Raw genomic sequence first — 12,518 nt, forward strand, 5'->3', positions numbered from 1 at the left:
CCTCCTTTCTAAAATTATATCCTAGGTTATGGTCGCATGCTTTGAAGTCTTTCAGACTTGGGATGATGAATACGAGAAGCTTCAGGTGTTACTGAGAGACATCGTCAAAAGGAAAAGGGAAGAAAATCTAAAGATGGTGTGGCGAATCAACCCTGCCCACAGGAAGCTTCAGGCTCGCCTTGACCAGATGAGGAAATTTCGACGCCAGCACGAACAGCTGAGAGCTGTCATTGTCAGGGTCCTGAGGCCACAGGTATGCGTCGCATTTTAAAACTGCATCCACGGGTGGTTTTTCGAACCCCTTCTTTCTTTTTCTTAGAATGCTAATGAACTGCTGCTCCCTCTGATTCGCACCAGGTGCCTGCGTATTCCCTCTGCATCCTGTCCCTGTCCTGTCGCTGATGTAGGGATTCTGTACCTTCAGTCTGACTACTCCTCCCGTTCTTCCCTCCCTGCAAAATGCGTGAATTCCGGAGCCAGGCTTCCTGGGTTTTAAATCTTAATTCCACCGTTTAACGAGCTGTATGACTTGGACATGTTTTTTAACCCTTTTCCCAGATTCCTCATTTGCAAAATGTAGATAATGATTGCATATGCCTGAGATTTACTTACCTATTTATTTTAATTTTTTACAATTTATTTTTTAAGTACTCTCTACACCCAGCATGGGGTTCAAACGTTTACAACCCTGAGATCAAGAGTTGCACGCTCTTCTGACTGAGCCAGCTGGGCCTTCCTGTACCTGAGATTTATTAAAAGAATTGAATGACTCCTTTTCTTTGGACGTGCTTTTTTTTTCTTCTCAATTCACCTTTCTTTTTTCTTCAACAATTTCTTTTCTTTAAAAAATCCAGTCCAGATGGGGTGCCTGGATGGCTCAGTTGGTAAAGCGTCTGACTTCAGCTCCGGTCATGATTTCGCGGTTCGTGAGTTCGAGCCCCATGTCGGGCTCTGTGCTGACAGCCTGGAGCCTGGGACCTGCTTCGGATCCTGTGTCTCCCTCTCTCTCTCTGCCCCTCCCCTGCTCATGCTCTGTCTCTCTCTCTCAAAAATAAACATTAAAAACCAGTTTAAAAAATCCAGTGCAGAAAGAGAGTGTGGACTGATCCACACTTGACACTTGAACACCATGGGGGTTAAGGGTGCCAACTCCCTGTGTATTCTCGAAAATCTACGTGTAGCTTTTGTCTCCCTAAAAAGTTAACTGTTGGGGCGCCTGGCTGGCTCAGTCAGCGGAGCATAGAACTCTTGATCTCAGGGTTGTTAATGCGACCCCCACAGTGGGTGCAGAGATTACTTAAAACTAAAATCTTCAAAAACAACAACAAGAACAAAAAACTACTGATAGCTTACTGTTGATCAGAAGCCTTACTGATAACAAAAAAGGCTGATTAACATATTTTGTATATCATATATGTTATATACTGTTTTCTTACAGTAAAGTAAGCTAGAGGAAAAAAATGTTATTAAGAAAGCCATAACAGGGGCGCCTGGGTGGCGCAGTCGGTTAAGCGTCCAACTTCAGCCAGGTCACGATCTCGCCGTCCATGAGTTCGAGCCCCGCGTCAGGCTCTGGGCTGATGGCTCAGAGCCTGGAGCCTGTTTCCGTTTCTGTGTCTCACTCTCTCTCTGCCCCTCCCCCGTTCATGCTCTGTCTCTCTCTGTCCCAAAAATAAATAAACGTTGAAAAAAAAAAATTAAAAAAAAAAAAAAGAAAGCCATAACAAAAAGAAAATATACTGTGCTGGATTGAAAAAAACCGTGTGGGGCACCTGGGTGGCTCAGTTGCTTGAGCTTCCGACTGTGGCTCAGGTCATGATCTCATGGTTTGTGAGTTTAAGCCCCACATTGGGCTCTGTGCCGATAGCTCAGAGCCTGGAGCCTGCTTCACATTCTGTGTCTCCCTCTCTCTCTCTCTCTCTCTTTCTCTGTACCTACCCCGCTCATACTCTGTCTCTGTCTCTCTCTCTCAAAAATAAATATTAAAAAAGTTATTTAAAAAAAAAACACCTGTAAATGAACCCGCAGTTCAAACCTGTGTTTTCAAGGGCCAATTATATGCAGACGGGATTGAGAAGTTAGCCAGTACATGTCAAAGCCAATATATAGCCAATGTTATAGACTCTAGGTGGGTGCATCTGGGTGTTCAGTCTGTCATTCTTTCAGCCCTCTTGCAGTTGAAAAATTTTTGTAGTGAAACGGTGGGGGATCCAGTCTAGAAACCATGGCATCCAGGAAGCTTTATTCACTGCATTAGGAGTGCCTGCTATTTGGGGTACATTGTGGTTTGTTTTGTTTTGTTTTGCTTTTTAATGAACATCTTTTTTTTCACGTTTTTTAATTTATTTTTGAGAGTGGGGGAGGGGCAGAAAGGGGGACAGAGGATCCGAAGCGGGCTCTGCGCTGACAGCAGAGAGCCCAACGCAGGGCCCGAACTCACGAACCACAGGATCATGACCGGAGCCAAAAACGGACGCTCAACCGACCGAGCTACACAGATACCCCTGGGTACACTGTTAATAATGAATCCTCAGCATCTTTTTACTTAGTGCTCACTTCCTGATGTGTGTGCTGGTTTTAAGTGTTAGCCCCTTATTTTACATGTGGGAGATTTGGTTCTAGTACTGATTCCTTCTAGCCTAGGTCTGTTGTTGTTGTTTCTAAATCCGAGTTAGTTAACATAGAGTGCAATAACGATTTCAGGAATAGAATTTAGTGACCCATCTCTTACGTATAACACCCAGTGCTCATCCTAACAGGTGCCCTCCTTAATACCCATCGCCCATTTAGCCCATCCCCCGACCCACCTCCCCTCCAGCAACCCTCAGTTTGCTCTCTGTATTTAAGGGTCTCTTATGGTTTGCCTCCCTCTCTGTTTTTGTCTTATTTTTCCTTTCCTTCCCCTGTGTTCATCTGTTTTTGTTTCTGAAATTCCACATATGAGTGAAATCATACGATATTTAACTTTCCTCTGACTTATTTTGCTTAGGATAAGACACGGTAGCTCCATCCACATTGCATATGGAGGCAATTCATTATTTTTTATGTCTGAGTAGTACTCTGTTACATATATATATATACATATACATATATATATATATATATATATACCACATTCTTATTCATCAGTCGATGGACATTGGGCTCTTTCCATAATTTGGTTATTGTTGATAGTGCTGCTCTAAACATTGGGGTGCATGTGCCCCCTCAAATTAACATTTTTGTATCCTTTGCATAAATACCTAGTAGTGGAGTTGCTGGGTCATAAGGTAGTTCTATTTTTAGTTTTTGAGGGACCTCCACACTGTTTTCCAGAGCGGCTGCACCAGTTTGCGTTCCCACCAGCAGCACAAAAGTGTTCCCCTTTCTCTGCATCCTCGCCAACGTCTGTTGTTGCCTGAGTTGTTAATGTTAGCCATTCTGACAGGGGTGAGGTGGTATCTCAGTGTGGTTTTGATTTGTATTTCCCTGATGATGAGTGATGTTGAGCATCTTTTCATGTGTCTGTTAACCATCTGGATGTCTTTGGAAAAGTGTCTATTCATGTCTTTTGCCCATTTCTTCATTGGATTGTTTATTTTTTGGGTGTTGAGATTGATAAGTTCTTTACAGATTTTGGATACTAATCCTTTACCTCATATGTCATTTGCAGATATCTTCTCCCAATTTGTCAGTTGCCTTTAGTTTTCTTGCTTACTTTGCTGTGCAGAAGCTTTTTATGTTGATGAGGTCCTAGTAGTTCATTTTTGCCTTTGTTTCCCTTGCCTCCAGAGACATGTCTAGTAAGAAGTTGCTGCAGCTGAGGTCAAAACAGGCAGTTGTTGCCTGTTTTCTTCTCTAGGATTGTGATGGCTTCTTGTCTTACATTTAGGTCTTTCATCCATTTTGAGTTTATTTTCATGTATGGTATAAGAAAGTGGTCCAGGTTCATTCTTCTGCTTGTCACTGTCCAATTTTCCCAACACCATTTGCTGAAGAGACTGTCTTTTTTCCATTGGGTATTCTTTCCTGCTTTGTCAAAGATTGGCCATGTGTTTGTGGGTCCATTTCTGGGTTCTCTATTCTGTTCCATTGATCTGAGTGTCTGTTTTTGTGCCAGTACCATACTGTCTTGATGATGACAGCTTTATAATACAGCCTAAGGTATGGAACTGTGATGCCTCCAGCTTTGGTTTTCTTTTTCAGGATTGCTTTGGCTGTTCAAGGTCTTTCCTAATTCCATACAAATTTTAGTATTGTTGCAGCGCCTGGGTGGGCTCAGTTGGTTAAGCGTCTGACTTTGGCTCAGGTCACAATCTCGTGGTTTGTGAGTTCGAGCCCCACATCGGGCCCTGTGCTGACAGCTCAGAGCCTGGAGCCTGGTTTGGATTCTGTGTCTCCCACTCTCTCTTTGCCCCTCCCCTGCTCATGCTCTGTCTCTCTCCATCTCTCAAAAATAAATAAATGTTAAAAAAAATTTTTTTTTGGATTGTTCTAGCTCTATGAAGAATGCTGATGTTATTTTGATAGAGATTGCATTGAATGTGTAGATTGCTTTGGGCAGTGTTGACATTTTAATATTTGTTCTTCTGATCCATAAGCATGGAATGTTTTGCCATTTCTTTGTATCTTCTTCAGTTTTCCTCCTAAGCTTTGTATAGTTTTCAGTGTACAGATCTTTTACCTCTTTGGTTAGGTTTATTCCTGTATATTTTATGGTTTTCGGTGCAATCATAAATAGGATTAATTCCTTGAATTCTCTTTCTGCTTTCTGCTACTTCATTATTGGTGTATAGAAATGCAACTGATTTCTGTATGTTGATTTTATATTCTGTGACTTTGCTGAATTTGTGTATCAGCTCTAGCAGTTTTTTGGTGGAATCTTTTGGATTTTGCACATAGAATGTCATGTTGTCTGCCAGTAGTGAAAGTCTGACTTCTTCCTTACCGATTTGGTTGCCTTTTATTTCTTTTTGTTGTGTGATTGCTAAGGCTAGGACTTCCAAAACTGTGTTGAACAAAAGTGATGAGAGTGGATAGCCTGGGGTCTCTTAACCCTTTTTTCCCATGTACTTCTTAGCGTACATATTTCAAGAAGTCATTTACATTTTCTTTTTATTTGTAAGTCATGTGGTACATACCCTTTATATCAGTAAAATTAATGATAAACTTACATGTGCATGAATACGTTCTCAGAATGTTTTTATTGGAGTGTTTAGTAGTCTGTTCACATTTAACGTTGTCATTGATATGGTTGGATTCAGAGCTGCCATTTGCTATTTGTTTCCTGCTTATCTCACTTTTTGCTCCTCTATTTCTCTGCCCGCTCCTCTTGTGTTATTTTTAGTATATTATTTTAATTCTTCTATAGACTCGTAGCTTTATTTCTTTGAATTTTCTTTCTTGGTGATACTATAGGGATTACAGTATACATCTTTATCATGGTATGTATACACTCTTACTTCCAGTAAACTATAGGAATCTCATACCGTTATAGCTCTGTTTCTTCCTTGTCATGTATATTACATCTTTATGTGTTATAAACCCAACAATACAGTGTTATAAGTTTTGTTTTATTTTTTATTTTTTTAATGTTTACTTATTTTTGAGAGAGAGAGAGAGAGAGAGAGAGAGAGAGAGAGAGAGAGAAACATGAGTGGGGGAGGAGCAGAGAGAGAGGGAGACAGAATCTGAAGCAGGCTCCAGGCTCTGAGCTGTCCGCACAGAGCTCAAAGTGGGGCTGGAACTCTGAAGCCGTGAGATTATAACCTGAGCCAAAGTCGGATGCTCAACCGACTGAGCCACCCAGGCGCCCCATAAGTTTTGTTTTAAACAGTCACATTCGTTTTAGAAAAATTAGAAGAAGAAAAGTAATACATATAATCTTTTACATTTGTGCACATATTATCATTGGTCTAGTTCCCTTCATTCATTCGTGGACCTGAGTTACTGTCTGGTGTCTCTTCCCTTTAGTTTAAAGGAATTCTCATAGTATTTCTTGTTCCATAGGTCTGCCGACAACAAATCCCCTCATTTTTTGTCGATCAGGAAAAATATTTCATTTTCATACTTGAAGGATCGTGTTTCTGGATATAAAATTCTCGGTTGACAGCAAGTTGTAAATCTCCCCAGACTGTCCATTCTTAACAGTGCTCCCCGAGGGTCTCCATAATTTATTACGCCGGCCCTTCTCAGGCTCTCCCATTTTCCGAATCTCCCCTTGAAACATTGCTGTTCTGCTCCCACCTCAAAGTGCAGAATGCAGGTTTTCGCTGCCTGAGCTGGGGATGGGAACACCTCCGGGCAAGAAGGCCAACAGCTGTTATTTATCTGATTTGGTAGCCCTTTGTCATGAGAAAACACATCTGTTTTCTGCCTTTGTTGGCTGCCTTTGGTTTTTCTCCATTGTCCTGAAAAAACTACTTTGAATAATTTTGTTCAGTTTTTGCCCTCATACTACCGTTACTAGGAATACTTAGAATGTTTTTAAATGCAGAAAATAAAATGTATGAGTTTACAAAGGAGCAATTACCAATAAATTAGAAATTTATTAATTAAATTAATAAAATCTAGTCATCTGTGTGCTCTTCCATGAACACTTAAAATAGCAAGATCTAGTGAGGGGCCATATTAATACCATAATTTTGAAGTGATGAGCATAAGCAGGATTTCAAGATATAGGAGCACATGGGTGGCCCAGTGGATTGGGCATCTGACCTCGGTGCAGGTCATGATCCCACAGCTCATGAGTTTGAGCCCCACGTTGGGCTCTGTGCTGACAGCTCAGAACCTGGAGCCTGCCTCAGATTCTGTGTCTCCCTTTTTTTCTGCCCCTCCCCTGCTCGTACTTTGTCTCTCTCTCTCTTTCAAAAATAAACATTAAAAAAAAAAAGATAGGTACACACATAGTGAAGAAGCACTTTATTGGTGACAAAGCCACAGAACCTCAAGGGACTATGTGTGACTGTTGTATGTATTCATAATTATAGGAAATGCTAAATTTTAGTTAGGGGTTAGTGAAAATAATGATGATAATTTCCCCCAAATTCCCAGACCATCTGAATTTCATCCAAGACATCTGTGGACCCAGATGAAGACCCCCACCTGGCTTTATAATTCGGTGGGAGTGTGGGCAGGAGATATGTGTGGAAGTCTGACACCTGACGTAAAGCTCACGCTCTGTTCTGCTCTCTAGGGGGGGCTTCAGGGAGTGGAATGGGGGATTCTTCTCTCTTCCTGAGCGTTTATCTATCTATCCCTCTGCTGAGGTATTTATTCACGAATTATAATTAAAGTTTTCAGAATCAAAAGGAAGGGGCACCTAGGTGACTCAGTCAGTTAAGCGTCCAACTTTTGATCTCAGCTCATATCATGATCTCAGTTTGTGAGATCAAGCCTCGCATCAGGCTCTGCGTGGACAGTGCGGAGCCTGCTTGGGATTCTCTCTGTCTCTGTCTCTGTCTCTCTCTCTCTCTCTCTCTCTCTGTCTCTCTCTCTCTCTCTGTCTCTCTCTCTCTCTCTCTCTCTGCCTCTCCCCTGCTTACACGTGTGCGCTCTCTCTCTTTCCCTCTCTCTAAATAAATAAACCTGGAAAATCATTTAAAAAAAAAAAAGAATCAAAAACGAAGACTATGTTGGACACCGAGTTTGCACATAGCTCTCCTCTGAATTCCTGAGCTTTTCAGTGCAGTTTTAATTGTAGACAAAACACTGAAGAGGCAAATACTCAAAGCCCAGGTTTTAACATGTTATTTTAGCTTCTCAGGCACCAAAACTACATTGTCAGTAGATCTTTATGGGAAGAGTTAGAATATACTCTGTGGTATTTTTCGTGGTCTTGTTGAGTTGTGGTTCTAAAACATTTGGCTAAAAGTTGAAAACTTACAGAGCAGACTGGCTGCACTCCGGGTGCACAGCCCGATGGCAGTCTTTGTGCCGTCAACCTTTCTGTCACGAATCCTCCTCTTTCAGGTCACGGCAGTCGCACAGCAGAACCAAGGAGAAGTCCCCGAGCCTCAGGACATGAAAGTGGCGGAGGTTCTCTTTGATGCCGCAGACGCGAATGCTATTGAGGAGGTCAACCTCGCCTACGAGAACGTCAAGGAAGTGGACGGGCTAGACGTCTCCAAGGAAGGCACGGAAGCTTGGGAGGCTGCCATGAAGAGATACGATGAGCGGATCGACAGGGTGGAGACCCGGATCACCGCTCGCCTTAGGGATCAGCTTGGCACAGCCAAGAACGCTAACGAGATGTTCAGGATTTTCTCCAGGTTCAACGCGCTGTTCGTCAGGCCTCACATCCGTGGGGCCATCCGCGAGTACCAGACCCAGCTAATCCAGCGCGTGAAAGACGACATTGAGTCTCTCCACGACAAGTTCAAGGTCCAGTACCCACAGAGTCAGGCGTGTAAGATGAGCCACGTGCGCGACCTGCCCCCGGTGTCGGGCTCCATCATCTGGGCGAAGCAGATCGACCGCCAGCTGAGCGCCTACATGAAGCGCGTGGAGGACGTGCTGGGCAAGGGCTGGGAGAACCACGTGGAGGGCCAGAAGCTGAAGCAGGATGGGGACAGCTTCCGCATGAAGCTCAACACTCAGGAGATCTTCGACGACTGGGCCCGGAAGGTGCAGCAGCGCAACCTGGGCGTCTCGGGGCGCATCTTTACCATCGAAAGCACCCGGGTCCGCGGCCGAACTGGAAACGTCCTTAAGCTGAAAGTTAACTTCCTTCCTGAGATCATCACGCTTTCAAAGGAAGTTCGAAATCTCAAGTGGCTTGGTTTCCGAGTCCCGCTGGCGATTGTGAACAAGGCCCATCAAGCAAACCAGCTCTACCCATTTGCCATCTCGCTGATCGAGAGCGTCCGCACCTACGAGCGGACCTGTGAGAAGGTGGAGGAGCGCAACACCATTTCCCTTCTGGTGGCCGGCTTGAAGAAGGAGGTGCAGGCTCTGATCGCAGAGGGCATCGCGCTGGTGTGGGAATCCTACAAGCTCGACCCCTACGTGCAGCGCTTGGCGGAGACCGTCTTCAACTTCCAGGAAAAGGTGTGTTGATCTCCTGTTCCCTGGGAATGAACTGAACGCGGAGACAGCTCACTCGGTTCACCTGGTAGCTCTCTCACAGAAGGCCTTCCTGACGTGTGTGGCATTGGGCCGTGTGAGCTGAAGGGGAGAGGAAGCCCTTTTACTTACTGTGCTGTTTGATGGTGCTCTGGGAAGGCCGTTAGGTAACTGAGTTTAGAAACCAGCGGAGAGATGAAGAACACGGGAGTCTGACGGAGCAAAATGAGAGCTTTACTACTGATACAGCTACGCGGAGAATGGGGCTCTGGCCGTCAGTCCCCCTAGACCTAGATTTGCTTCCCAGACCCTAGCATAGCCGGATGGTCGTAAGCCGTCTGGCCTACAGGCTGGCGCTTGCGACAGAGAAGGCACTGAGCGGAGCAGACTTCTCATTCAGAGGTCACCCTTCCTGTGAGCAGGAGGGAGTAAGGGGGAGACCTTGATTAATTTCCATATGTTTTCCTTCCCTCTGTGGAAACACAGGAGTGGGAATAAGTGTTCTTACACCAACAGATAGGATTAGCTATTCATGGAAAGAACTCCTTTACCGTGAATATTTGTTCATTGAGAAGAATGTACACAAACATAAAGGAATAGAGTGAATGGCTGTTTTAAATAATAAATGTGCCTTCCTTTAGGTGGATGATCTGCTAATAATAGAAGAAAAAATCGACCTGGAAGTCCGTTCCCTGGAGACTTGCATGTATGATCACAGGACTTTCTCAGAGATCTTGAACAGAGTTCAGAAAGCCGTGGATGACTTAAACCTGCACTCCTATTCCAACTTGCCCATCTGGGTCAATAAGCTTGACATGGAGGTGAGGGATGGGAGTGTTATCCTGGTTTTCATTTTTCTACTAGCAATATAAGGGTGGACCCTATTTTGTAAGTTCATTAGTGACTGAAAAGTATTTTTCCATAGAAATTACCATCAGCGGTCCAGTTTCCCCTCCAGAAATCCCATTTAGGTAATGACAGAGCTGAGCTGTGTGGTTCTAGCGATACTCCTGTCCATTCCAAGTTGAGGCGGTGAGGTGGGGGGATTCTCTTTATCTTCTGAATACCTGACAGCTTCCTGCCTGCCCTTCCCTGCTCACCTGATAAAGGTCGTCTTCCCTGGCCTTCCCCTCCAGGCATCCTTCTCTGACACTCTGCCCCTCTCGACCACCCAATTTAAATGCCTGGGGGTGCCTGGCTGGCTCAGTCCGTAGGGTATGCAACTCTTGATCTCTGGGTCATGAGTTCAAGCCCCACGTTGGGCCTAGAGCTTACTTTAAAAAAAAAAAAGAAAAGGAAATGCCCAGTAACCACCTCATTCCTCTCGTAGAGGATTGGGGCTCACTCCTGTAGGGGTCTGCAGGGAGGTTAAAGTGCACATGTGTTTGAAACATACTTAACACCACATGTGGCTTTCTCATTGCTGGACATCAGAGAGCATCCGTGGAGAATCCCGGGAAGTGGGATATTTCATGACGGAGCTGCTCCATGGGCGGTGGTGGTTAGGCAGCTCTGAAGCACCTTAGTTATCCATTTTAAAGAGAAAGCCTGTGACCCACAAAGGTGCAGTGTATCCACACGTGGAACACTGGCGGGGAAAATTAACAAAACCCACTCTTCTGAATCTACTGAAAGTCTCGGGCTTTGTCACAGCTGCCCTTCCAGCATTCCCAGGAAGGTTTTGTGGCCCAAGACAGACTCTGCGCAAAGATGTATAGGTGTTCCGTTCGTAGGAAATTTACTTCTCTCGTTCTCGATCAAGCGAGACTTTTTTCTTCGCTTGTTAAAAGAAGATGGTCACCTGTATGTGGTGACTTTGCCATGTACATAAATATGAAATCATTATGTTCATCTGAAGCTAATAGAATGTTATATGTCAATCATATGTCAACTTCATAAAAGAGAAAATGGTTTATTCTCCGCATTATAGATTGCTAGTTTTATCTCTGAGGCTACCAAGAAACTACTTTTGTTTTATAAATTTTCTAGTACGTTGAGGGAACAGCAAGACTGTGACTACATCCGCTGCATTTGTATCCATCTCCTTGTCCCTGACAAATCAGAGGGTTGGTGGTTAGGTTAGCCCCCAGATGGAGGTCAGGGTCTCTGAGTCTGGGAGAGGCACAGGAGGGGGAGGGGGGGATCAGGCTGCGATGAAGGGTGTGGTAGCAACTGTCATCCTCCACCTGAAGCGTCGGCTTTCTATCTGACATGCTTGCCCACCTGCCTTTTGGAAGGACACTGTTTTCTGACACTACTTTCCCTGTAGATTGAAAGAATACTGGGCGTTCGCCTACAAGCTGGCCTAAGAGCTTGGACCCAGGTGCTTCTTGGACAAGCTGAAGATAAAGCAGAAGTTGACATGGATACAGACGCACCACAAGTTAGTCACAAGCCTGGTGGGGAGCCAAAGATTAAAGTGAGTATTTCCCATGGCGTCCGATTTGCTAGTAAATCGAACAGAAGGTTCTCCCCCTTGAAAAGTACCAATGAGAAAGCCACTTTACAGTGGAGAAACCTGACAGATACCACCCCACCCTCTGTGCTCTTTGTCCCCACACCTCCCAGACTCGTTCTAATCATGAGAAAAGGTCAGACATCCCTTACAGAACACCTCACCAGTACCCTTCCAAAGTGTCAAGGTCGTGAGAGAAAGACAAGGAGGAACAGAGATGTCACAGGTTGGAAGGGGTTAAGGCATGTGACGAGTAACTATGTTGTGGGGTCCTGGGAGATCTGACTGAAGTCAGGATTTTAGTTAGTGTTGTATCAATGTTAATTTCTTGGTTTTGGTAATGGTCACGTGTTAGATGTTAACTTTACAGAGAGTTGGTCAAGAGTGCATGAAAACTCTTCATACTTTCTTTGCAACTCTCCTGGAAGTCTAAAATAATTTCAAAAACAGACATTTTTTTTTAAATGGGAAATAAATTTTAGAAAAAAATCTACACTTGGGGGTGCCTGGGAGGCTCAGTCGGTTAAGCTTCTGACTTGGCTCAGGTCATGATCTCATGGTTCGTTGGGTTTGAGCCCTGCGTTGGGCTCTGTGCTGACAGCTCAGAGCCTGGAGTCTGCTTGGGATTTTGTGTCTCCCTCTCTCTCTGCCCCTCCCCCCACTCGCGCGCACGCGCGCGCGCGCTGTCTCTCTCTCTCTCTCTCTCTCTCTCTCTCTCTCTGTCTTTAAAAAATAAACATCAAAAAAAATTTTTTTAATGGAAATTGGAAAAAAAACTACACTGGAAAAAAATCTCTACTTTCCAGGCATACATGCAAGAAACCATTTCAAGTACTGAGGGTAACCCAGTACAAGGAAAATTCAGACTCTGACACTAAAATGCCACTGTTTTCACACAATCTTCTCAGTCATGGAAGAGTGTACCAGCACAGTGGCCTCCATGCAGGACAGCACTCTTGGTCCCCAAGCCCCCCATTTCCCATTTGAGTGAAGGAGTGGCCAGCTGGAGCCCAGCAAGCTG

General features: G+C 44.5%; 1 protein-coding gene across 2 annotated transcripts in view; it reads left to right on the top strand.

Annotated features, from left to right (window-relative positions):
• Positions 1-12,518, top strand: part of DYNC1H1 (dynein cytoplasmic 1 heavy chain 1) — a 77,849-nt gene that overhangs the window by 14,320 nt on the left and 51,011 nt on the right. For both annotated transcript variants that reach the window (XM_047864560.1, XM_047864558.1), the window contains exons 7-10: positions 26-253; positions 7,951-9,027; positions 9,684-9,863; positions 11,312-11,461. In XM_047864560.1, the coding sequence (XP_047720516.1) occupies positions 26-253; positions 7,951-9,027; positions 9,684-9,863; positions 11,312-11,461 (1,635 nt within the window). The remainder of the gene's footprint in view (positions 1-25; positions 254-7,950; positions 9,028-9,683; positions 9,864-11,311; positions 11,462-12,518) is intronic.

Source organism: Prionailurus viverrinus, chromosome B3 (assembly GCF_022837055.1).
Source record: "Prionailurus viverrinus isolate Anna chromosome B3, UM_Priviv_1.0, whole genome shotgun sequence".
In the NCBI taxonomy this organism is placed as follows: Eukaryota; Metazoa; Chordata; class Mammalia; order Carnivora; family Felidae; genus Prionailurus; species Prionailurus viverrinus.